The sequence below is a fragment of the Taudactylus pleione genome, unplaced genomic scaffold, assembly GCF_031769625.1.
Source record: "Taudactylus pleione unplaced genomic scaffold, aTauple2 ptg000017l, whole genome shotgun sequence".
In the NCBI taxonomy this organism is placed as follows: domain Eukaryota; kingdom Metazoa; phylum Chordata; class Amphibia; order Anura; family Myobatrachidae; genus Taudactylus; species Taudactylus pleione.
The window spans coordinates 17,681,591-17,709,558 of NW_028284419.1; the positions used below are offsets into that span (position 1 = coordinate 17,681,591).

Below are 27,968 nucleotides of genomic sequence, written 5' to 3' on the forward strand. Positions count from 1 at the left end.
TAATTTTACAGAAGTGTTTATTTTCCATAGTGGTTACATATCTTACAAAACAGAAGTAAGAAAACCATCTTAAAAATGTTGAAATATTCTCTTTAGAATGAAGATGTTTTCTTTAAATAGTTATCCCTTCCACTTGGAGATACACAACTAAAAGGTTGTTTCACACTACAGAGAAAATTTGGCTTATTCAGATGAATGGGGTCAGGTTATCATTTGCACTATGAAGTTCCAGCAGCTGAATCAAACCATTGTTAATTTTAAATTAAAATTGACATATTAAACAAAAATCACAGTAGCCCTTTGGATTAAGGAAAAGTATATATTAGAAAAAAAGGCATTCAAATAAACTGTAAATGTGACAATGTATAGTAAAAAGGTCTAACTCAAATACAGAGTTGCATTTCACCATGATAATGTCCTTCCTGAAGTCTCTGGTACACCGCATGCTGTATGTGGTTACCGTCATACAACAGAAGTTATAATAGTGACCAGTAATGCGTTCTGAATTTTTTTTATTAGCTGTTAAATATTTGCTAATATACAAAGTTTGCAAAACAAAGAAAAAAAAAAAAAAACACCATTGTTGAAATCTTAAATATTTAACCCGCTATGATATATACACATACAAAATGCTAGTCTTGGAATGTTATATCACAAACTTGCAAATTTCTCCAACTGTATTTCAAGGCTCAGTATCAACACTTAAAATAAGACTGGGACCAAACGGTCAAGTATTCCAGAACAATCAGAAGTCTTTATAACTGTGGCAACTTGTCAACAGGTGTGTCAAACTTAAAGTCTGCCGGGAAGAGGTCCGGAGCCCGTGGGTAGATAAGTCTATAGGACTGTCGGATGGTTACATCAGCTACTCCTGCAATGTCACCGATTTCTGTTGAAAACAATTTTTGAGAGAGATTACATACATGTAAGGCCAGGAAGAGTCTACAGGAGTCCTCCGTAATCACAAACGTTTTAGTGTAAGTTTTGGGAGTCCTTTATGAAATGTAACACCGCACTGTTTGAAGCAGAGCTCCCTCGCATGCTCTAGAAAACATCAGATTCAACAGCACAGAATTACATTTTTAAACAACTTGTGTTCCATTCTCTAGCATGAGAAAAGAAAAAAAGTGAAAAAGCCTGTCATTCTGTAATATCCCACTAAGGGTAGTTGCAGGGTATAGAACCACTTGTACAGAGAGCAGGGTACCCAGCACAGTGCTGGAGAAACCTCCACTCTTCTTAAATTGCAGCATGTGGCCCTTTTAGATAGCAGCCATTGTTCAAATTTAGGTTATGTTATGTCTAGTTTTCTTACAGTACATATAGGCGCTTCCACTTTATTTGAAGCATTTACATGTTTGAGATGTATCAATGTTCATGCTTAATAGTTCTTATAACATGGTTTCTAAATGTTTCTATTGACCACAGACAATTGTGTTAAACATAACCTATGAGTTTTGGCCACAGCAAACAAACACTGACTGCAAGCAGCCCTAACAAGATTATCACACAATTCATTGTAATGCAGCAGAGTAGACCAAGAAGCAGCATAGTTCACATTACTTAATTAGGTCACAGTGATGCAGTCGTTCAGCTCTCATCCAATACACATCAACCCAGGATGTGTGGATATTTACGAGCTACTGTGTACTAATTGGCTGCACTGCTAGCCAGCTCATCATAGACTTCCTGGTAATAACCCAATAGATATTTACGAGCTACTGTGTACTAATTGGCTGCACTGCTAGCCAGCTCATCATAGACTTCCTGGTAATAACCCAATCAGGACCTGTGATCTTGCATCTTTTCACTCCTTGTACAATGGCAAATTTTGTGGTGGATTAACACAATCCAGCGACTGGCTATAGATGCTATTCTGCAGGACTGGTTAGTTTCCCCAACTCTGCTGTAACAGTGCAGGTTTTAAGGCTATCCATGCTTACGCACAGGTAGCTTGATTAGTACCTCAGTCAATTTGATTTAGCCATCTGGACTAGTGGCGCAGTCTAAATTACAAATAGGGGAGCCACACCAACTGCCAGTGAGTCCCGGCTAGTAATGTTTGACAGAGTTTGGGGTGGCAGTTGGTGTGGCTCCCATACCTGAATATTGGACTGTGCTGCAGCCCCACGGGCGCTACCACTCATCCGGACTCGAGCATTGATATTCTTAAAACCTGGAATGTAATGGCATAGTTTGGAAAACTCCGGGTTAGAGAGTACAGAGTCTACTGGACTGTTGGTATCCATGCAGAAGTAGTAGTTGAACATGGGAAACACCTTGTGTTTAAGGACTTGTGAGTGCCCGTCAGAAGCAGAGTTACATTAAGATATTCCGCTACCTAGATGGCAGATGGACAGCTAAGCAGCCTGAGATTAGTTCCTCTGGAAACCTTATTCACACTGTATGAATTTGGCTTTCTACCATTTTAAGTATTCAATGTTAAAAGAAAAAACATGCTTTTTTTTTTTTTTTTTTTTTTTTAAGATGGCTGCCTAAGCATGAATCCATAATGTATTATTACTCTGACCAGACTGCCAGAGTAACTAATCTCAGGGTCATGACACCATATAAATGAGACTCATCTTAAAATTGGTTTTAGCCAACTTAACCTAGAAAATGTTTAAAAAACAAAAAAGGGGTTTAGGGTGCAGTGTAGAGATCTGGGTAATCTGACATGTGGATGGGCATCCCTTGATGAATGTACCCCTCCTTCTCTGCTCTGGCAGCAGTAGCCAGATGAAAACTTTAGTTCCACATAATTCAGCATTTACATGGGCGAGTCTCGTGAACTCTCTCATTAAAATATTGCAAATTGAATATTGTCTAGTAAAGAAAAAAAAAAAAAAAAAAACAATTTTACAGCTTTATTAGAATTTTCTTCCAGCAGACACTGCTCATTAATGAGGAGAAGTAGAAGTCACAGGTCGCAGGCTGCACTATGTATACAACTAAAACAAAATGTAATAATAGATCTGCCCAGCAATGATGAGCTTGTTGAAGACTCTTGCAGGGAAATACAGCCAGAGAAAAGAGGGTTCCTTAGACTTCTGATGGGTCATTCCAGCAACATTTCACTAACCTTTCTGCGTTCTCTTTTCAGCAGATGCTTGTGAAGCCATGTAAATAGCAGCAGCTGCCACTGATATGGGACTTCTTCCAGGGACCAAGTCCAGCTCCACAGCTTTGCGTGCAATGTAAGTAGCTGCCATCTGCACTTGTTTGGTTAGACCCAGGTTTGAACAGAACCTGGACATGAAGTCTCCAGTTGTAATCAAATCCACATTTGTTTCCAAAGCTTTCAAGATCAGCTTAAAACATCTGCCAATTTCTTTCTTGGAGATTCTTGAGACAGCACAGATTTCTACAATGTAAAAAATTAATTATTTGACTACTGTATTCATTTTGTATCAACTAGTAACATTTCATTTAATACCAGCAAATCTCTTTCAGATGGGCTGAGCAAATATATCTAGCTAAGGAACATAATCAGTTTTCTCAACACTGATCCTGAGGGACAGAGATCTGTTCATGCTGTAATTCGTACAATAAGTGATATATTTCCAATGAATGCTACTGATTCTGCAGACATTCTACTGTAGTCATGTATGAGAAAATAAAATTCCATACAGAAGACTAGTACACGTGTTGACTAAAGTAGATTCTGTAATAGTCACAATTTCTTCAGTGCAAATTATTCAGTCGATCACATCTAGTAATTCTCAGTAACCTATGACTGACCTCATGCCCTCACTGAAGCTGTAGTGTGTTTATATACATACATACACGTTTTTAGGAGGGCACGTAATCTTAAAGATATATTAGCACCAAGCATGTTAAAATCTGTTCAACCAGTGGAGAAAGGATTTTGGGGTACTAAGATTAAAAGCTTCCACAAATGTGGGCTTTGTAATATATGCAGGTATGCCCACCCGTTAACATGTACCTTCACTAATTTAGACAATTCCAGAACTCTCCAAGTCAATGATTTTAGTAATTGTAATACATCTTGTGTCATATATCTAGTATGTTAGAAAAACAATGCGTCCACTTCAAATCAGAATACAGGAACACAGAGGTGCAAAAAAAAAAAAAAAAAAGCAAAAAAAAAGATTTTCATGTGATGCCTAGACTAATTCATCATCATGCTGATTTAAATATCGGGTAAGTCCCTAACATTATAGGGGTTCATGTCTGGGGCGTGGGGCACCACACCAATTAAAAATAGCGAAATGTTAGTTAATTCTAACACTAAGCAGCTACTTTTAACTTAAGTGGAAAATAAAATGTGTTAGTGTAACAAGTGAAAAATAAATGTTTGTAATTTATTTGTTACATTATCACACATTTATTTTTAATGTTGGTGACCTGGTGTGGTTTGGCTGGGTTGGTTTAGGGTGCCCCATGCACCAGACATGAACCTCTATAATGATAGGGACTTCGGACCCAATGAAGTTACCTCGACATTGGTGGGTAAGCTCATAACTTATGCCAAAAACCTTGTATAGGATGTATAATTATTAAATAGTTGTATGGTGTATCTGCATTCCCCGCTTTTCTATGTTTTAGTACGAAGTCTCAGCTAGGCAGCACATCCCATTAGAAATAGCTAGGGTGTGCAGTCCAGGCCCTCTCCCCCTAAAATATATCATTTGATTAATAAATCTGGGTATTTAAAGGGCATCAGGAGGCACCTACAATGTTTTATCCTCCAAATGAAGTCCAGCCATCGGGCACATGATGAAACGCGTTGAGATGACTGGGAATGATTGCCATTCTCTGCTACTTGTGACCTGAACCAGTGTCAATTCAAATAAGCTCTCCATATTGTTCTTATGCTGGGCATACACTACACAATTATCTGTCAGATATTTGGCTGGTTGGAATGAAAACCTGTTAATGTACGAGAGCAAATGACAATCATCCATTTGCTCACTAACACTGGAAAACAGACAAAAATGGTTGTTCAGACAAATTGGTTAAAAACACATGAATTTACCCAATTTGAACAATAGTTTGTCAGTTTTCCAGTGTTTTAGACCATATGATCAACTGTCATTTGCTCCCATACATTACCAGGTTTTCATTCCAACCAGCCAGTATGGACAGATATGACAGAAATGTATATAGTGTATGCCCAAGCATAAGATGTATGTTTTTAATATTGCCTATTAACGAGTTTTCTTTATGTAAGAAGTAATTGGTGCCTTATTTCCCTGTTTTTATCCACAAATCAAATTGAGTGACAGTGTAGACGTCAGGACAGAGCCAATTTCCTCCTTTGGTACGAGCATGTGCACTTTTTTATATTTTGTAGTAAAGAAAAAAAAAACAAATCTCCTAAGGGTTTTGTCTAAGCACAGTGCACCCCATCATTTTGGGAATACACTTTTTTTTTTTTTTTTTTTTTAAGTTTTGTTCTTTAAGCACAGTGCCCGTTACAGAATGTCGTTATTTGAGAGACTTGTTTGCAGTGCTTTATTTTGCTCACCAGTTAACATTGGGATTATTGAGCCTATTCTAATTTATTTTATATATACTACTGACTGGCATACCCATTATTATTTTTTATGTACCACTGATTACTGAGATCACCAAGATTCTCTAAGAGGAGAAGTTCAGAAAATCACAACCAGTTCGCTATTTTCATAAAGAAAAAAAAAAAAACACGACATCGTCTCACTTATATACATTAGACATATATACATACAAATATATACAATGTTTAATTTATCCGCTTTCCATATAATTATACCTACAGCTGTTGAAATAAAGTCACCCACATTGCGGAGCTGTACGCCTCATCCATGTAGCTTTTCTCACTTGGAGCCGTATTCAATTAGCGGCGAAAATTGCCATTTGTCGCCAAACAGGCGAAAAAGCAATAGGCGATAAACTGGAGAAGTTTTCTCCATCCCAGACCAGGTGAAAAAAAACTGCAAAATCCCTATTTTTGGCTAAAAATGTGGTGATTTCTTTCAGAACCCTTTGGACACCCCCCTAATGATAAATGACCCCCTCAAAAAATTTGCAAGTTGGACACTGGCGAAAAACAACAAATTTTGGGTAAAAAAAAAAAAGTTGCAAATGGTTTTAATGTATTGGGTCTGATTTTTCAGGGGACGGTATGGATGTGTGAAGTATTGTAAACATCGCATGCGGTTGCAGCAAGCGATGTTATACGATTTTTAAAATTACGTTTGTACAACACGAAAATATAGTTGCACCCATCTTAACGTACCCCCAATTTACGTGGAACAGTAATTTCCTGGAAAAAAATTGCTTCCCATTATTTCAATTTTTTTTTTCACCCAAAATTGCGCGGTTGTGTTTCGCCAAAGTGCACAACTTACAATTTATTTGGGGGGGTAATTTATCATTAGGGGGGTGTCCAAAGGGTTTTTGACGAAAAACGTCAGTTTTCGCCGCTAATTGAATACGGCCTTTGGTCTCCAATAGTCTTATTACAGTGCAGTAATATAAAACACACCATTAATTAGCAGCTAAAGTTTATAGCAAATTATGTACAAACCTATCCTCAGGCCTCAATAATAGATATTTTACAGAGCTATACACTGGAAGAGGTGCTCCCCTTTGTAATGCCAGGTTTAGGGTTTAACGGGGAACACTAATCCTTTTGGAATGCTACAAAGCTCGTGAAGCGGGAACAGGCTGTTAAACAATAGAAAACATACCCTGTCATTGGTATTTGTTTACAGTATAGGGCACAGTGACTTTCTAAGGTACAGAAATCGTAGATTATATAGACGCCAGTCAGTGTTGTGTACTTCAGCTCATTGTGATGCAGCACGACTAAACTATTGCGTTCCCCTGGCTCACCTACAAACCTGCCCTAGAAGCAGCAAGAGAGCAGAGAGACCAGTTATCCCACTGCCTGGTATCAGCTCACTGTTTTAGATTCCCAAACGCGGCCTGTGAGTTACAGCAGGTCTACAGTATTCAGATCCCCGTCCCTGTTGCCATTGCCGGCACTGACAGCAGCTCTGCAGTGTTGAAATAGGTTTCATGTATTGATGGGTGTACAGAATTACTAAGCTGACAGCTGCATTACATGGTTAGTCTGGTTCAGATACACGATAGGAAATGTGAAATAAAGCTGAGCTGATATTTTCAGGGCTTATAGTCACTATATGGGCACCACTAAGTACATTTTATCATTTGTAATAGTAAAAATGCCACGGTGCAGTGTGACCAGCACCGGACTGGATGGCTGCAGCATTTGTGCAATCAGGGGCTGCATTAAAAACACAACTTGAGGCTGTCAAATAGCACAGTGATGGCTCAGCAGCTTACTCAGATGGAGGGGAAATGCACTACAATAGGGCAGTGAACGGATATTGGCCTGGTGTCACCATAAAGTGGTCAAATACAGATGTTCGGCTAACAAAAGCCTGTTCAGGCAAGGAATTTGAACTAAAATTTTGGTGAAACATTAGCACATAAAGCAGCTTACAAAGCTTGCAGCATTCCTAGTATAAAAGCATGTCAGTGTGCCAGAAGCTCTGTGCAGATATACACAGCACCCAAGCAGCAGGTCCTAGGAATATCCATGACCAGCATATAAATGTTACATTCCCCAATGCCACAATTTATATTTCACGTTACAAATGACATAACCAATTCCAAATGTCACTGTCAAAAATGTGTTACCTTTAAAAGTCCGAGGTACACCTTCTTGTCTACATGCAATGTATAGACACGCAGAAGCTATGGCATCGTTTGCTCTCCCCTTCAGGCTTTTCTGTTCATATACTTGCTTAAATAAATTATTAGTCCTATCCTTTAATATGAAAGAAGAAGAAGATTTTATGATCAGGATATTTATGGCTTTTGCTCTAGCATCTCTACATGACTGGTACTTACAATTATATTGCGTGGGAGGTTTATTCTGTCTGCCATAGTTGTGATTTCCTTGAACGCATTCATCATGGCTCGGTCTGAACTGCTCATCGTCCTGCGGTTCTGGTACTTTGAGTTACCAAACTCATCAAAACTGGCTGCACCTGTTCCCTGTAATATAAATAAGGTTATTATAATAGACATTACAACAGAATGAAAAAGAGAAAATGTTCCTGAATTATACTACAGATTAAGAGGGACTATATATTTGCATGTACGCGTGATGTGAAATATATTGTGTTTACCCATCCCATAATCCTAGAAGCTTATCCATGTGCATTGAGTCCATTATGCCTGCTGCCATGCACTCTGGGAATGACATGGGAACAGGATGTGAGCACTAATACATCTATGAAACACTGGAACATTGTTCAGGGGAAAAATATGGTGTTACTAAAATCTGCCAGATGACCGTATTGCTTTATGTCCTCCAAACATTCCCTATAGGCTTATGTATGACCCTAATGTAGGTGAGGTGGACATGAATCAAGTCCCTCTAGCCCCATCGCTGCTGAGGCCACTGCTATGCTGAGCCCACTTTTCCATTTTACAAAAAATCCAAATGAGTCTTTTGCAAGACAACTATTAATAGGGCACGAGTATGGAAGAGATAGATAGGGGAGAGCACAATATTCTCTAAAGTATATTACACGTTTCCATAGAAAAGTGGCTGCGTCATTTAAAAACACACTGTTAAAATGTGAGTGCCCTAACGTGTGCATGTGCCATTGTGGGGGCGATAGGGCAAATTTAGTGCCATCCCCTTATCCAGGCCTGGCCAACCTGCGACTCTCCAGCTGTTGTGAAACTACAAGTGCCAGCATGTTTTGTCAGCTGACTGGCGGGAGGGTGTACCAACCTGTGGCTGGAAAGCCACAGGTTGGCCAGGCCTGCCCTAATCTATGGAAAAATGTATGCTTCCAGTAGCACAGGGTAATTTTGTCTAGCAGTCACCATAGCTACTAGGAAGACCTTTAAAATAATGGAAGACAGGAATGGTGTGATCTTTCCACAGATAACAGCTTCTATAAGGGCACTTACAAAAAAGTAATGCTGGGAATAGGAGTTCTCTTAAATTAAGTGACATTACCTGCAGTTACTGCCGTACAGTTTTGCTTATTTTTATTTCTTAACAGGAGCTCCTTACGGGCGACAGGTGAGACTCGTTCTCTGCAGTTTTAAAAAGGTATATGCAGACAAAGCATCCCACTTGTTGTCCGCAGCAAAAGGTTAAGGGTAAGTCCTTGCTGTACTCTATCCTGAAGCTTCTAGAAAGATAGCATCCTAGAATGTACCAACATTCTGATAGCGGTATGGTTTGATTGTATTCACAATTCATATGAAATGCCAAATATAATTACAATCTCTAAGTGCCAACTGTAAGAATATTTTCAATTCTAATTATGTTAATCCATGAACCTGAACTCAAAAAGGTCAAGATTATCTTCAGACTACTTTAGCATTTAGATTTATTAATAAACCATATTCATTACTTTCTTTCCTTATAAGAGCTTTTAACCTTCCTTCACAGAAAATTGTACCCAGAAAACCTGCAGTGTTAGCACTACCATAATTGGGTGATATGCGTGCAGCCGGGCATTACCGTGGAATATTGTGCGGAATTGAATTTTGCACTTTTTATGGCTGTTTATGCCAATATTATTTGCTTTTAATCATCTTTGAACAGCTACCAATATTCCACACACAGTAGAACATTTTACTGCGCACCAATATTGGGGTGCAGATAAAATGAGCAATTTCGCATTGTGCCACTGGTACAAGTGTCCCTGTACCTTTCCAACAGCACCCACAAAATGATATTGCCCCCTATGAGTTGTAGATAAATCAGATAGGTCTTTGGTAGGCATTGCCATCAGATATTTGTGTAAGATCCCACTTCACATAGCAGACACCCTCACACTTCAAACCAGATATAAAAGGGATGAGGCAAACCGGAATCTTACACATTTCTGTATAACTTCTCAAGGTGATCTATTAGTGCAGTTAAAAGCACCTAACAAGTTGGAGAAGTTACCTTGCCAATCATTGTTGTCAGGTCTCCACCACTTAACAGAGGATTCTGTGTATCTCCAACTCTAGATGGATCTTTGGTAGCTTTGTCATTACTAAAAGTTCTCCATTCTGAACCAACATCAATAACTCGATCACCTAAAGGTAGAAATGGTAAGCAAGGATTATACAGAACATTCAGAAGTAGGCAGATCTAGAATGACCATGTTGAATATAAAGGTACTAGAGATAGAAAACATTGCAATAGTGCCATCTGGACTTATAACCAGCCTATCCATGGTGGACAGTGTTATAGGGCTGGTCCTTTTATTAAGGGCTTGTAAAGTTTTTTGTTGCAAATTCACCCTATTCCCAAAGGACACCAACATTTCCTACATGGTTGATGGGAATTACCCAAGTCTACATTTCCTGACAAATATCACAGACAAATCTGAACACTCTAGATAGCTCTAAAATAAGCTTAAATTAATGTCTCCTGAACCCCTTTTTTTTTTAGTGGTAACAGCATCGATAGAACACAGCTTCCATCTTTTAATTGTTAGGTTATGGTTCAAGGGAAGCAGTCTTCCCACTGTTCTGAGGCAATAAGGTTGGGGGAAACTGTTGGTAGAAGTGTGGCTCCAGCTTACTGCCCAGTCACACCACTCATTCGGTGAGCTGTACTTCTAAACTGCCTAGTAATCCTATCCATCTGTCTAGTTAGAATGGTCTTCCTGGAAAAAGTTATCCCCTTGCTTGAATTGTATAGGCAATGTCCTGTAAACAGATTAGTACCCGATACATCAACTACTGCACGTCATTCTGTGCACTGGCATAGCGTATACCTTCAACACCACTATGTCCCAAACAATAGTATCTTGTTGCCAAATTCTGGGGCAGAAGTCAGTATGACTTCAGCTCATTTTGTCTTTTGCATGTAGTGTGGTATGTTAACCAGTATAACAGATGCCAGATCATTTTAGAAGTGGGGAAAACATATGGAATCTACTAAGCCATTTTGGAGCTTAAGGATGGGGGTGTTGGGTGGTTGAGCTGCAGAGCCCTCACCCTTTTACATAATTAGTATGTCATAGGTGACCCAGCCATTTCTGGGGATGATCTTCAAAATTGGTCCACTTGACATGGAATGACCCAGGTATAAGATTGGACTGGGAGTACTTGCTGCTGGACAATTATTGCAGAGTTGCAGTAGTAGGGATATGACGCATGCAGCTAAAATGATAAACCTCTTTTGAATGAGGAGTCTCCTTTAGATGCATCTTTTATATACAGCTCTTCTTGTCCACTACTAAATCAATCCTGCATCTGTACCACCTTTGCAGGAAAAGGGAACATCTAAAAGCTGTGAAAGGGATAGTTAGGAAAAAAAAGATGAGTAATGCTCAAGGGTGTGTATGTTGTAATCAAATGCAAGTTAGGAGGCTCTGGAAAGCTTGTATCCTGTTTTTGATTGTATATTAAAAAGATTTTTATTTTAACCAGTATGCTGACAAAAGGCAGACTCCCACAAAAAAAAAAAAAAAAAAAAAAAAAAAAAAAAAAGAAGAAGACACTCCAACACACTTTACTTTTGGAAATATTAAAACCAGGATCATGCCAGGTTAACATGAAGCTTTGTAAATATGGGAAAATACCTCTAAACATGAAGAGGTTAATAGAATTTAAATGGCCAGATAGGGATTTTGATATGTTTCTCTACAGTCAGTCTTTAGTGGTAATAGCTAATCTATGTATTGTACAGTGTAAATTACCATATCACCTTGTAGTTTTAGAGGAGTGTGTAGTGTATGGCCATTTCCTAGTAATATTTGTGTCGAATAGAGTTGATACGTTTAATGCATTAGATGAACGTGGGTTTATAGATTTGGAAGAGTGTTGCCAGGCCTTGGTGGTAATTGTGTAGTTAGAATACACTGAAGTGCCAAAAATCAAGAGATAGATGCCTAGTACCGCAAGACCCTCTAGCCCAGCGAGTGCAGCAACACAAAGTGGCAGCGATTCCATAAGTGGACCTCTGGAGAAATATTGACCCATGCTGTATGGATTGCTTCCCACAGATCCCCGATACTTGTAGGTGCAGGATCTTGGGTGGGAATATAGCTCTCCACCACGCCCCATAAATGCTCCATTGGCTTCATTTCAGACAAATGTGGTGGGCACATTATTCGTCAGAACCCTTCAGAGTGCTTTTTCAACAAATTCTAGACAACTTGGGACCGATGACACGGTGCATTATCCTGCTGGAATCTTCCATCGTTGTGGGGTACATGTGACCCATGAAGGGCTGCAAATAGATCCAACCCATGCCAAGGAAATACACCACACACCATTATGGAACCACAAAGCCTGCATGGTGCCTTGACGACAACTGGGGAATATGGCCTCATGCGGTGCGCCACATACGAAACCTCCCATCAGCCCGAAACAGGCAGAACCATGACTCATCGGACCACGCCACATGTTGCAAGCCTTCCAGGGTCCAAATCAGCAATGTCAAGAGCCCAGGTGAGGCGCTGTGTCCAGTGTTGTAGTGTTAACAGGGGCACTCTGGTGGATCATCTGCTCCCATATCCCATAGAAGCTAAAGAACGCTGCACTGACCTTCTGTATACGAGTCTGGTATCTCATGCATTAAACGTGGATGCGATTTCAGCCAGTGTCGCTTGTGTTACCACAGACAATTATGGCCAGACCTCTGTTCCCCATCATTAAGCAGTCATGGTCGGTCACAGTGGGTGGTAATGCCCATCATGAGGTCTTCCCAGTACACTCATGACACCGTACATCGAGGAATGCAGATTGTCCGCACAACTTCAGAAATGGAATGTCCCGTCCATTGGGCACCCACTATCATGCCCCGTTCAAACTCTGATAATTCATGTCGCCTTGCTATGAGCAGCCTAGCCAGTGTTCAAGCGGACTCACTAGATGTCACATTACAACTGACAAGTCTGCGCAGTTCCAAGATGTCACAGTATGGTGATGCTACCTAACCATTACATCAAATGACTTTGGAACTTCATTGTATAATCTGTTATATGCTTTAGTTAGCATTAACAGTATTCTTTATACAGTATTAGTGTAGTTTTAAACACTTAACTGGCTAATAGTTTTTCCAAATGTGTCCCCAAAATAGTCAGTTTATCAGATTAGGTTAACAGCCATTTAAACCTGATTCAGTATAAACAAATATGCAGATTTGTTTAAAAAATAAATAATCAAACTATACTGAATTAGGTGAAAAAAAATGTACATAGTTTGCTAATAAAAGATAAATTTTGGGGACATTGGGGCGATTCAACTCAGAGGGAATTAAATAGCACTGGGAGGGAGCTCGTAGCTTTTCAATTTAGCGCTCTGTTTAGTCTGACTAATGATCTCACACCCTACTGACGGTGTGAGGAGAAATCCGATTAAAGTGCCAGCTGCGAGGCTGATTTCCGGTATAGCGCAGTGCTGATAGCCTCACGGACGGCACTTTAGTCGGAGAATGCCTGTTCTCTCGACTAAACACGCAGGTTAAGTCAGTAAACATTGCGGTGAATTGAATAGCTCCCATAGGCCCGTATTCATTTAGAGGCGAAAAGCCGAGATCCGCGAAAAAGTATCACATACACGAACACGCAACAAAGTAATAGGCGGAAAAGCAGCCTGAGACCATTCATGTGTGGGGTTACTTCTCAGCCATGAATAAAGAATGCTACCAAAACATCCTCCAAGAGCAACTTCTCCCAACCATCTAAAAACAGTTTGTTGACGAACAATGCCTTTTCCAGCATGATGGAGCACCTTGCCATAAGGCAAAAATGATAACTAAGTGGCTCGGGGAACAAAACATTTAAATTTTGGGTCCATGGCCAGGAAACTCCCCAGACCTTAATCCCAGTGAGAACTTGTGGTCAATCCTCAAGAGGCAGGTGGGCAAACAAAAACCCACAAATTATGACAAACTCCAAGCATTGATTAGGCAAGAATGGGCGGCCATCAGTATGTGGTCCAGAAGTTGATTGACAGCATGCCAGGGAGAATTGCAGAGGTCTTGAAAAAGAAGGGTCAATACAGCAAATATTGACTCTTTGCATAAACTTAGTGTAATTGTCAATAAAAGCATTTGACACTTATGAAATGCTTGTCATTTTACTTCAGTATACCATAGTAACATCTGACAAAAAGGTCTAAACATACTGAAGCAGCAAACTTTGTGAAAACCAATACTTGTGTCATTCTCAAAACTTTTGGTCATGGCTGTAATCCCTGCCTGGCAGAGACGTGAACAATCTGGTCAATAACTGGGACATTGCTCCAAGGGAATGCGTTACTATAGTCCCTTCAGGGTAGGGTTGCTTAGGCATTTTGTGTAGTGAACCTCCTGGGCTTTTGATACCTACAAAAAAAAAATCCACAAGTGATGGCAGGACGACAGCCATAAAACATTTGCTATTATGGTAGCTATAGACATGCTCCAGAGTAATTTCATTTTATAAAGCAATTGTTGTTCCATATACAACTTCTGCATAAACTTAAAGATTTTCAGATATTGTGACTTTCAACAAGTGTCATGATGGTTCATATAATACATAAGTGTCTAGTTCTTACCTACAACCAATCCACACTCAGAGCAGATCATGTCCCCTGCTCTATAATCTTCTACCAGTATGGCTTCAGGATGATTTGGACAAGTAACTCTTGGCTCCACACTAAAAAAAAAAAAAAATTTTTTTTAAATTGTTCAGAAACGTAGGAACATCATTCTAGACTTCACCAATTAAACACAATATTCAGCACAATTGTAATCATGTGCAATTCGTTCAGAAGGTTTTTGGAAAGGCCCCCATACAGAGATTGATTGCAGCAATCGTGCAATTTGAAAAAGGGAAAGATTTTTATACACAATTGATTGCAAATTGCACGATTGCTGCAATCAATCTCTGATGTATGGGGGCATTTACACAGCTTTAGTGTAAGATTGCAGCACTATAAACACTAGTATTCAGCAGCTAGTTAACCTCTGCCATCTGATAAATTATGACACAGGAATGGCAAATGCTGATATGAGGCAAATGTAAAAGAAACCCAGCATTATAATGCAAAGATTAACCACGTAACTGGCGTGGAGGTATGTGATGCAAACGGAACCAGAAGTGCTATATTTAGCAAGGTCACATCACACGCAACCATGCCAGCCCACTCGGTACCCCGGCTTTAGCAGAGGAGATCCGTTCTGAACTCCAATCTCCCCCTGCATTGATGCAGCGGTCTGTGCCATCACTGCCAAAATCACACCAAAGAATGCCATGCGAATGGCATTCTGGGGTGCATGTGCCTAAAGTGAAAGTACGAGGAGGGATTCCATTCTGAGAACAAATACAAGGGGTGTGCAATAAGTTCCTGGATGTACAGTGATTAGGTTCAGTAGACAATGACTGTCTGGTTGTGAAATGTAAAAGTTCTTTAGTCTTTCAGGACACAGAACCGTATATAAGCAGCACTGCACACAGAAAAAGTCAGCTTGTTCACTTCATTCCATAAGCTCGTTGCTGAGGCCACTGGAGAGCCATGATCTTCTAGGACTTGAGTCACAACTTTCATGCTGTTGCAGATCAGACTGCGAGTTGCTTTTGGGAAAGGGGAAGCCCTGTCCTGAACCACTGTGCTTGCATGGTTTACAGAATTTTGGCACACAAGACTGTTCCTGGACAAGGAGTGCTGCGGTCAACCTGTGTCAGCGATCACAGAGGACAATCTTGCTGCCGTGATGACCATGGCCCAGTTAGAGAAGGAGATAGGCATCTTATCTGGATCCATCTGATCATACTCCACAAAATGGCCTGAATAAAGTTTCTGCATGCTGAGTGCCCAGTCAGCTGACTCGAGAGCAGGTGGCTTGGGTGACTTGGAGACGCAACATGCTGGCCAGGTTTGATGGCGGGTGCTCACTCTGGGAGATCAGTGGTGATGAATCCTGGATCTATAGTATTGACCCAGAGACCAAACAGTCGGCCCCAGTTGTAGGTGCACCACCACAGAAGTTCTGATGTGAGCGCAGCGTGACCAAGCAGATGGTGGCTGATTTTGTGGCCAAGACTGGCCATGTTGCTACTGTATCACTCGTGCAATGGCACAGTGTCACTGTGGACTGGTACACCAACCAATGCTTGCTGCAAGTGCTGATTTCATTTCCAGGCGCCGTCCATCTCGACAATACACCTGCCCACAAGTCCAGAAAAGTAGTGGATTTTCTGGCCCATGAACGTATCCAGGAGCTTGGTCGTCCACCATATAGTCCAGACCTGGCCTCCTGTGAAGTTTGTGTTCTTACAAATCAAGCACAAGGTGCGTGGGAGTCTTTTTGAGTCACCAGAAGCTGCAGTGGAAATCTTCAACCAGCATGTATAAGATACCTGCTTCTGGCAGGTCCAGATGCTTCACCAAGTGGTTTGAGCGCATGCAACGGTTGCATAGACTCCTCTGGCAAATACTTTGAAAAAAATGTAATGTTCACTTTGTTTAGAAATATAACACTGTGTATCGGGAAACTTAAATCGTATGCACACCCCCCTCATATGCTTATCTCTGTGTGCAGAGATCAGCTACAGCAGGAGGACTGATGATCAGTCTCCTGTCCCCCCCACGCTCTGCAATAAGGCGAGGGTCTAGGCCATTGGGGAGAGGAATAATGGGGATATACATAAAACATAGTAACACATGGGGAAAGGGGGGTGCAAGCCAAAATGCACGAAAAGTGACCTGTTTGGGCGCCCAAACGGCACTTTTCGCAATCACACCCAGCACTTTGGTCGGATGTAGCAGTTTTACACAGCTAAACCCGACCTCTTTGGGCGCGATCGACACATCAATTGAATAGCGCCCTGCAATCTCCAGTTATTGTAGACGGCAGTTTGGGCTCGCTAAAACAATTGAATACCGTCCAAAGAATTTTATTTCTTATGCATACAGTAGTGTTCCCACTAGGCTGTTTTAGCGGGGGAGCCACATGCTGCTCAATTGTAAAGGGGCAAAATGCACTCTACCCTTTGAACTGCGCCCCGCTAAAGCAGCCTGTTCTGATGTCCCCACCCAAGGGCCTCAGTGTCCCGTGGGTGGAAAAAATGGTTTTTGACAGCAGCTAGGTGAATAGATGTGACATCTATTCACAGCGAGGGGAGAGCTTGGGGGAAGCCCAGCACTTATAAGTGATGGGCTCACACCCAAGTGTGACAAATTGGGGCATGTCATGGGGACACTCCCCTCTGATATGCCATGCCCCTTTTTTGGGAACACGTGCCGCAAATCTTTGCCTGCATCTCAACGCCCTGACCCCGGTCTGGGGTGGCCACTACGTACTGTATATTAAGACCTACAATATCATCACTCTATGGGCGGAATTCAATTGATTACACGGTCCGGATCTCCCTTCTAAAGTGACAGGAGATCGCGGGACGCTATTCAGTTGATGCCGTTTTTCGCGCCCATAGAGGTCAGGTTTAGCTGCGTAAAGCAGCTAAACCCGACCAAAGTGCTGGGCGCGACCGCGAAAAGTGCTGTTTGGGCACCCAAACAGGTCACTTTTCGCGCATTTCAGCTCTCATCCCCCTGGGGCTGCGAGCTGAAATGTAGTGCTGGCAGCTGATCGCACCCGACAGGAGCAAGAATTGAATAGCTCCGTCGGGCGCGATAGGGGCTGGAATCAATTGAATTCCGCCCCATATTTCAATTACATTTTACTAGGATAAGGTCACCTCTGCACTGCAAGCCATTAGTTGGACTACAGACTGCTGCAAGCAATAAACATGTAAAGAAATATTTATACACAATCTGGTCAGTGAGAAACTAATTTGTAAGCTAGTCAGTGCCACTAATGCAAGGTTGTTCAAAATATGCCTGTTTTTAGACTTGTTAAATTACATAAGTAGTTTGTATCAATTACTGTGGTAGTGTTTTACAGTCCAATAACTGGTTACATTTGAATTAATGTCTTTTCTACTGAAAAGTTGAACGCTATACAGTTAATTTCACTTGAGAAACTAATCTATACACAAATGTAACTGTTCTCTTGACCTTCATTTAAATAGAAAGTTAAGCCACTGCTTGACATTATGTTTTAAAGGTTATGCTAAGGACCTGAATAATATACATTAAATAGGAGAGTTTATACTTAACTAGGAGGGCCTTTACTCAGGGAACAATGGGCTTTATTCAATTCAGCACGCTGTTTGGTCTGACTAAAGAATTTCTTCTCGCACCCAAGGATGCGAGGAGAAATCAGACACAAGTGCGGGGTACGAGGCTGTTTTCCGGTTTAGCACTGCGATAACAGCCTCACGGACGGCACTTTAGTTGGAGAATGCCGGTTCTCACGACTATGCACCCAGGTTAAGTCACGAGCTTCGGCATTCTCCGACTTAGGCCAGTATTCAATTTGGAGCGAAAAGCAGTTTTCGCGTGTTTTTGGCGAATACTTTTTGCCGATGAAGTCATTTCGCCAGACGGAAAAGTACCGCCGTATTCAATTTGAAAGACTTCCCGCCTAGGCGGAAAGTCAATGCAATGTAATAGGAGAAAAAGATTCGCCTATGAAGAGCAGGCGGAAAAAAGTGCAGAATTGGGGGTTTGGGGTGCAATGTTGCGGGAACCCCCATGCAGCCTTCAGACAGCCCCCCAAACCAGCGAACTTTAAACTGGCGGGGTCCCCAAGTATGCCCCAGGTGTTTTTTTCATTGCAGGGGCTTGTGGCAGGTGGATTTTTCACAATTTTTTCAAATTAACTTTAGCAACTTTAAAATATGCTGGCCCCCATTGTCAAGTACCCCAAATTTGCTGGGATAAGTTATTTTCTGCAAAAAAACCTCAAGAATACTATTCTTCACCACTTATACAAAAACGCTATTTAGCAGCTATTGAGCCCGTTTAAAAACACCAAATACCTTCAGCAAGCCAATTCGGGGGGTAGCATAGGGAACCCCCATGTCAGAGCATCTTTTGGGGCGCGCAATACTTTTCCCGCCTGCAAAACACGCGATGTAGGCAAAAAGTCCGGGAGGCAAAAAAGTATCGCGGCTCAGCTCAAATTGAATACGGGCCTTAACTGGCCCGTGTCAGACCAAACAGCGCAGTGAATTGAATAGCTCCGAGAGCTCCCTCCCAGGGCTTTTCAGCATTGCGTTGAATTGAATCGAGCCCAATGACTGGCAGCCACTGTTTCTGCATAAATATCTTGTGGCTTGGTGGAATCATGCAGGGCAAGTAATGTGACAGTAGCTGAATGCTGCATTGCCTGCTTTGACATGTAGACCCTGTTCTAAAGATTTGAGAGGATGTGTCATGACTGACTTTACAACTGGGTATTAATTTACATGTAGCCGCCCAGTTGTTTTGTCAGTCATCTGCAGCATAGCCAATGGCCGATATATATCTGCAGATATATCGACTCATCGTGCTGTATGTTGCTGCAGAGGCTGCTGGTGACTGACATGGCGAGTGGGCAAGCAGATTGAACTGGCATCACGAGATATTTACGTCACATCTGTACACACACTGTTTGGCGCAAACAATATATAACCGCCGTTCAATTGAACAGCCGATATATCGGCCAGTGTGTACCCAACATTATGGTATCGACTTTGCAAGTTTTTCCTCGCCCATCCCTCGTGCCGGGAGGATATGATGTGCTATCAGGAACAGCCAATTGTGCAGATATTGGGATTTGAATGCCAACCAAGGAATGTTTCTTGCCTCTAATATACCACAAGGTTCCTACAGAGCCTCGCAGTGAATGGACTTGCTCTTTAAGTGTAAACACAAAAAAAATAAATTATGTTACCTCCCCACTGCACTACAGACCGCTGAATAGAAATGCTTTCCTAATGTATTTTACCATCATGGCGCATACCTAAACATTTTACATTTGGGGCTAGGTGGTCTTTTATTGAGAGAATTGGTTGCTATGGAACACTTCTCCACTTATTAAAGCTTGATACTTCTACCCAAAGTTAGTGTTAAAGTTTTTGTTTTATAAAGTTTAATAAACTATAAACAATTCCTTCCAAAAAGTTTAAAAGTATATTTTCTGCGTTGACTTACATCAGATAAGATTTTACAATAGGAATTACGCTTCATCTTTTCTTCCAAAACACTTCTGGGAGACAACATGATTACTAGAGGTTGTGTGAAGGTATTTTCTCTCTCACCAAGGATAGAGCCACCTAAACAACACACACACCCTGCCATTTTACACACTTTGCCTACACCCTTCAAATAGCAGCTCGATTCATATTTCAGTGCCATTATAAACATATTATAGCTACATTGCAATATGTAGTCATCCAACCCTTTCAGGTCACATTTTTGAGTGTATTTCCTTACTAAAAAACAGACCAACAAACAGGTACACGTACACATACCTTCAGTGTCAAAGATAACACAAATGTCACTGAGCACTTCACAAGCTACATTCAAGTGATTGCTGGCTGGGGGAGTTATTACTGTAGGGATTTCTGGAAACATGCTATAAATATGAAGAACTGTGATTACTCCATTACTTTAGCATGGTAGATCCAACATAAAGACTTATGCTCTGCGGTTTTCTTATAGCAAATTACATGAGACATGTTCAATTACACCCTGAGAATGACAAAGTTAAAAAGCAGAAGTGTAAATGCGAGGTCTGTTTTTTGTTCTGTGGAGGGTATTTTGTATTTCTTTCTTTAGTAAAGTAACTGTAGAAGTACAGAGATGCTGCTGGGAAGTTATAAATCACACAAGGAGAAAAACTCATCTACATGGACAATGGGGTGATTTTATGGGGGGGGGGGGGATCCAATTAGTTGCGGGGATTACCCAGTGGACGGCAGTTCAGTTAACCCTGCACATAATCTCCCCTGGGTGGATTTTACTTTGTAGCTACAAGAAGGTAAACTAGAAAGGCACCATCAGGTGTAACAGGCAGGGAAACCCATTGATCAGTTTCCGTACATTAACCCTTGATTTACCACGTAGGGAAAACGCTATTTCATTGAATAAAATGTTCCCGTGTGGAGCGGATAATTAGCCGCAGGGTAAACCTAATTGAATTCCCCCCAAAGAGTTGCTTCATTGCTGCTTAAACTAGGCACAATCAGCATAGAAATTTACCTGCACGGAGTTAAGGACACCTGGTGGTGGCACCACATTAAAATATTTATTTTCTAAAACTTTATTAGATAAAAGATATGAGAAAGATCTAAAATTTCATTACAGGTTGAGTCTCCCATATCCAAAATGCTTGGGACCAAGGGTATTTTGGATATCGGAATATTCCGTATTTTGGAATATTTGTATACCATATTGAAATGTCTTCGGAATAGGGTCCAGATCTAAATACAGAATGCATTTATGATTCATGTACACCTTATACACAGCCTAAAAGTAATTTTATACAATATTTTCAATAATTTTGTGGTTCAAACAAAGTTTGTGTACATACATGAAATTAATTTATGTTTCATATACACAAAGCCTATAGGTCATTTTATACTTCAATTTGAATAATTTTGTGCCTTTTAAACAAAGTTTGTGTACACTGAACCATCAAAAAGCAAAGTTTTCACTATCTCAGTCATGCTAAAAGTATTCCGTATTTCGGAATATTTGGATATGGGAGACTCAACCTGTAGTACTTTTAGGGGGTGATTAAATTGTTTTGGGCGGTGATAATTGGTGCCCGGCGGAGCAATGCAATTGTTTTCGGTGCCTATTAATTCTTCCTAGTCACACCCAAAAGCATTGGGTTTAGGAGTGTTAAGCGGCTAAACCCATCTAAAGTCCTGGTTAGGGCGCCCAAACCATGGACTTTCGCACATTTCTGCTCACCACTTCAGGAGGTTGTGAGAAGAAATGTCATCGCCCACAGCACTTGTGCCCAATCAGAGACACAGTTTAATTACTCAGGCACCCAAAAAGAACAATTGAACTTCCCCTTTAAAATGTTAAAACCGTAGTCTTATATGGCACTTAGAGCTGTACATTAATTTAAGGTGAAATGGTCCAGATAAAGGGACTTGTTACAGATGTAGAAATAGCCTCATGAAACAGCTGCTAAATGGATGTGTGTCTTTAAAGGCCAGCTCAATATTATGGTATTTGGGGCAATTCAATTGTCGGGTGCCCACAGCGGCACAATATAAAATTGTTGATGCTGTCTGGCGTGAGTGCCATAGGCACAAATTACTAATGACGCATTGACTGATTTCTGCTCGCCACCTCAGGTGGGTGCTAGCAGAAATAATGGGCGCCCACGGCACGCGCACCCAGTGGTACCAACAATTGAATATCACCCTTCACTTTAGACGGGAGCCGCAGACACTCAACAGGGGCATACAAGGTAGGCAAAGTAAGTGCAGATGAGGCCATTGCTAATGAGAGAGCTTACACTACTTGGAAGAGGACACAGCTGAAACAGGGGTGAGTGTAGCTCAGACTTGAGATTTTGACAGCTGTCCGAGTAATACATGAAGCACATGACTATAGATTGCCAAAAACAAAAAGCTAAAAACTTAAGTTCTAGAGATTGTAGGATGGAGAAAATAGTAAATTTAAAAAAATAGGGGTGCGCAAGAAAACTTAATGTAGGGGCTACCGTAAATGGCCGATGTGTGGGCAGATAGGCATCGCAGAACATTGTCCTGAAATGAATCCATCCCTTAACTACCCCCGTACCCCAAAGTGGATTTAAGCTGCTCATTAACAGTCCAACGGGGAAATTAATCTCTAATGTTGGGCCTACACTGCCAGACCGACAAGACATTTTACCTGGCAGCCAGTCACCCTACAGATTTCACGGGCATACACTAGAGATCTCACAGTGTATTGGCCCAGATATCCGCGCTCCACCTCCGTGGAGAAGACATTTCCCTGTTCCTTCCATGGAAGAACAGAGGAAAGGTCTGTTGGACGCAGCTGGGTATACACTGCCTGATGCGACTGACATTTAACAAAATATCACATCGGACGGGCCTTCCTGACGGATCGATATTTAACCCTTGGTTGCCCGTACACAGTGCAATTATCAAGGTGATCCACCGATATTGTGTGAATCGCCTCGATAATTGTATAGTGTATGCCTGGCATAAGTGATGTGCAATGCTCTGCTGCACACATCTACTATATACAGTACTGCCCGCATCACAAGTGTTTAAACTTTCCATTGTATGGGGTGCGAGGAAAATGTGCAATGTGGATGGATGCGATGTGCGTTCCAGAACAGCACATCACATCACTGCCACCATGCTGAATTCAATTCCCCAGACAGATACATAACCTGTATCTCTACTGTGATACAAAAGGTTGTAGAACACTGCACTTACATTTTTAAGATCTTTCTCCTGCAGCATCATCTCTTATTGTTGTGTGACCACCATTGTATTATACAGCTGCATGGTAAAACATGAATCTCCTTTTGTATGTCAGTTTATCAAGCTGTCCATATTCAAATTACTATTAGTGATTTTAAAGGTATACCTTTGTATTTGACATGCAATAGATCAGGTGGTACATTTCTGCCACATTTATAACAAATGCTGATGGTTATTTACTTTACACAGATTCTTCTATGATTGTTCATAGCCAACTACTGTGACACTCCGCTAATCATAATAAGTATTTTAATGCATCACAAACAGGTGGTGTGACAGCAGGAAGTCCATCACAAATAGTTAGGTAATTGTCTATGCATGTCAACTACATTACAAGCAAATAGAGTCAGGAACAGTAGCTGAGAAAAGCACCTTCCACAGTCAAACATTCTCTTTTTCAACAATGTTTAGCTATTCAGCTCCCCCCTAACTACCTGTCATATCAGTTTCCCTTTCAAATTACAGATTTATGGGTTCGGTTTTATTCGGTTCCTACCGCTAACTTAGCGCAAGTTCAGAATTCTCTTATTGGCTATCCAAAACACGTGACAGCCGGATAGCCAATATGACGCAGTTTTTGAGATCCGAACATATCCAAGTAACTCAGTAAAACCGAAACGCACATCTCTATTTCAAACGGCATGGTCTTTATCCAGCCTCTGGTTTCATTTCTAACAAACTAGAAGAAAAGAAAGATTGAACAGCCACCATGCTTTGGAAGTAGGATAGTAATGCGTGTACACACAAACAACGGATTGATCAGGAGTCCGATCCGCGTCAGAACAGCAGATTGGTAAGCTATACACACTTACCAATCGGCCACACGATATTTCTGGGCTGACATCACAACTGGGCAGGCATTTAAGTTTACCCATCCAGTTGAGATGTCAGTGTCGGCGGTCCCTGGAGCAAGTGTACGGGCAGTCAGCCGGTCGCCCATACACAAATGCACAGCTATATCTTGCGGAGATATCGCCATCGGCTGTGCTGCAGGGCTGACCTGATGTTTGTACAGTGTCGTTCACAGACATATCTGGTGTACAAACCCACTGACATACTTGCAAAATATTGCTCGTCAAACGAAAGGTACATCGACAATAGCTCACCCAGCATAAAGGTCATTAAAATAACTTTGTTCTTAGCACAGCCGCTACACCATTTCCATTATATTGGCACCATGGCGAGGGTCACAGATCAACTGCAGCACAAATCTCTGGGCAGAATTCAATTGTTTCCAGCCCCCATCGCGCCCGACGGAGCTATTCAATTGTTGCTCCTGTCGGGTACGATCAGCTGCCAGCGCTCCATTTCACCTCGCAGTGAGGGGTGCGAGCTGAAGTCGGCGAAAGTGACCTAATGGCACTTTTCGCGATCGCGCCCAACACTTTGGTCGTGGTTAGTGGGCTAAACCCTACCACTTTGGGTGCAATCAGCACGAAAAGCTGGAAAAATTGAATAGCAGCCCGCGATCTCCCGTCACTTTTGACGGAGGTCCGGGCCGCGAAAACAAATTGAATTCCGCCCTCTGAGTCTGTTTAATACAAGAAAACTATTTTAATTTAAACTGGGATAAGTTCTTACTTTCTATTTAGTCAATGTTTTCCATTACTACAGGCCAGGTCCCGTTGCTCAAGACAGCAAGTTTTGAAAAATGAATAATGTACTGCCAAATAAAATTCAGCATGGAGATATGCACAATGATAAATGTGACTATGCAACAAGGGTTCTCTGTATTACACTTGCATAACTCCATTCCGGCATACACAGCATATCATAGTATGGGGCAGAACATTTCAGCCCTCAGGATACACTAAAAGTGCATGGTTTTCCAAGTGTTTCACAGAATCACAAGCAAAATAATTAGAACCACCTGTGGATCTCTGAAAAGGTATCAGTAATAAATACACCTGTGCTCCAGCACAGACATATGGCAAAATATTCACTGTTAACGCGTCCAAAAGGACTGGATTTGAGAAGCACCGGTATAGCGTACCAGAGGGCAATGGCACATCCAGCATATTAAAGACAGACTGTGCCGAAACATACCTGCGATACACACGCCAACTAATAAAAAAGGAACAACAATTCCCAGCTCAGTTCTCTCCATACCAATGCACTGGCCAATAATTATTAAGGGCGGAATTCAATTGATTACGCGGTCCAGATCTCCTGTCTAAAGTGACAGGAGATCGTGGGCTGCTTTTCAATTGCTGCCGTTTTTCGCGCTGATCGCGCCCATAGAGGTCAGGTTTAGCCACGTAAAGCAGCTAAACCCGACCAAAGTGCTAGGCGCGACCGCGAAAAGCGAGGTTTGGGAGCCCAAACAGATCACTTTAAGCACATTTCAGCTCTCATCCCCCTGGGGCTGCAAGCTGAAATGTAGCGCTGGCAACTGATCGCGCCCCACAGGAGCAAGAATTGAATAGCTCCGTCGGGCGCGACTGGAAACAATTGAATTCTGCCCTTTGAATCAATTCCTGGACAATCCACACAAAGTGGTTTCACTATGGTCAAAGCCTCTCCTATAGGGAAGCCCAGGTCAGGTAATCACCTGCTGGCAAACACGGAAGTGCTGCTTTGGATGCATTAATAATGGCCAGTGGGAGCTTTAAAGGCTATGTACTGGTTTTTTTGTGGTTTTCTCAGCTACAGGATAATGCATATACAATAACATCTAGCAATGGTTTCCAGTAGCATTATTTGGTCAAACTGATAGCCAGTAGTCCTTCATACAACTATTGCTGCAAACATGTCTTTAGTGAAGATTCAATTCTATGTGAAGTGCCACCGGCCATCACAGCTTTGCCTGGCTGCGCAATATAATCAATTTATAGTAGTGCTGAAATCAATAGTTTTTCATCGCACCTCTGTTGGACGCAAGGGAAAACCTGCGATAACAACAGATGCGATGTGGTGTTTCGGAACAGCACATTGTGACCTTCACACAGAAATGAATTCCCCTTTATGCCAGCTTCCATTTATAGATGCATCTTAAAACAGATTGGTCTCTGCAAACATTAACTAGGTGTGGCAACACAGTATCATCAAAGAAAGGCATGACATGCACTAACAGCTGCATCAAACATCTAGCATCATAGTTACAAATGTAAGCCATTGTTTCTCCTTCATAAAATGTATTTATAGTAAGCACAGAAATGGGTTTTGCTCACATGCCGGTCTGAAGAACTTTAATCATACAAGTCATGACAATGCATCAGCCCATTGAATGGCCTTAAGAAATGTCAACTAAACAAGATATTCAGGTGCTGTTGCGCGCGCCAAACAGCTGAACGCCCAGCACTTTTGTCTGATTTCTTCTTGCAACCCCCGGGGGTGCGAGAAGAAATCCTTAAGCCGCCCAAACACTGCGGTGTATTGAATATCTTAGGGAGCTCCCGCAGCTATTCAACATCGCACTGAATTGAATTCGGCCCTAAGGAAAGAAATCAATTGTTTTTGCACATTCGATTGTCCAACTAAACGGATGGGCAATTTTCAACTGTTGTACGTTAGAGCGCATGAAGCACAAATAGACTGGGCGTAGCCTCGTAAAGCGGCTATAACCATCTACAGTCCTGCTCAGTGCACTCAAACAGAATTTGGCTGCCAGAATGATGAACTTTCACGATTTCTACTCAACACCTCAGGAGGGTGCGAGCAGAAAGCATGCATTCACACCCATCTGCAGAAACAATTGAATCGCACCAACAGGCACAGAAAAACAATTGAATTCCCCCTAAATTAACCTCACTTATTACAAAATAGTGTGAGAATTTTATGAAAAGGTCACTTCCACATCACCAAATGTAAACCTGTTAGGTTTTTATTTTCTCGTTGAAATGTCCTAAGCTTGAGTTTTACCACGTTAAGGACACACGACCCACAGAAGTCACTGACTGCTCAGAAATCAGTAAATAAACTCATTACAGTCTGATTTATAGGATGATGATATTTTATTAGTGTCTCAATCAAGCACTAGCTGGGCAAAGTCAGCATAGATTACAGAGTATACTATACAGTACAATGAACATACATACACTGCATAGGAGATCAAGGCCAAATCAACATTCATTAGGTCAACAATCATTGTCGACACCAGAATGTTGAATGTTATGGCGACGGAGAAAGTCATCATTATCAGTAGGGTTAGCATTAGATGTCAGCATTGTGAACAGGTACTCTGTCGACAGGCAGCCAGTGGCTTATCACCTTCTGTGGAACCACAAATACCAGCATGCCAAAACTGCAGCTACCCTCTAGCAGGACAGGCACAGACGGATTACCTGTAGCCCGGGGGTAAAGTCACAGGGTAACGCCAGGGTAGGAGTCCATGCCACCTGCAGTTATAGGGACAAAAAGACTGAGAACTCAGCAGCTAGGGGAAGTCCATGCCGTGCTCGCTAACCCTGCTGGAGGTAAAGGCGGCGGCGGCTGCCCGGCCCAGGCCACTGCACATGAACTCCGGAGCCCGGTACTTTACATACAGAGAAACAGCCGAACCCGGCAACAATATAAGCGACGGGTCACTCACCGACTCGTCGACGCCATTATTACGGCGTCCGTCAACCTGAGATACCCGTGAGGCTGCGAACCAGCAGGCACCGCGCTTCTCCTTATATAGAGTGCGAT

General features: G+C 41.7%; 1 protein-coding gene across 2 annotated transcripts; it reads right to left on the bottom strand.

Moving 5' to 3' along the window:
• GTF2B (general transcription factor IIB) lies at positions 1-27,968 on the bottom strand. Of its 2 annotated transcripts, none has more exons than XM_088482207.1 (7): positions 27,871-27,968; positions 14,548-14,648; positions 9,956-10,089; positions 7,885-8,031; positions 7,672-7,801; positions 3,083-3,364; positions 1-889 (listed from the first exon to the last, which is right to left on the bottom strand). In XM_088482207.1, the coding sequence occupies exons 1-7, from the start codon at positions 27,885-27,887 to the stop codon at positions 756-758; spliced, it is 945 nt and encodes a 314-aa protein (XP_088338333.1). In that variant the 5' UTR covers positions 27,888-27,968; the 3' UTR covers positions 1-755. The 2 variants fall into 2 exon arrangements, with proteins under 2 accessions (XP_088338333.1, XP_088338334.1); XM_088482208.1 differs by lacking the exon at positions 27,871-27,968 and adding an exon at positions 27,623-27,800.

Bases quoted from the DNA above. Each gene is read 5' to 3' on its own strand.
- GTF2B (XM_088482207.1), bottom strand. The intron at 10,090-14,547 runs GTAAGAACTAGA...TTCTACCTTTAG, and splicing joins TGAGTGTGGATTGGTTGTAG to GTGATCGAGTTATTGATGTT. The intron at 7,802-7,884 runs GTAAGTACCAGT...TTCATATTAAAG, and splicing joins ACCTCCCACGCAATATAATT to GATAGGACTAATAATTTATT.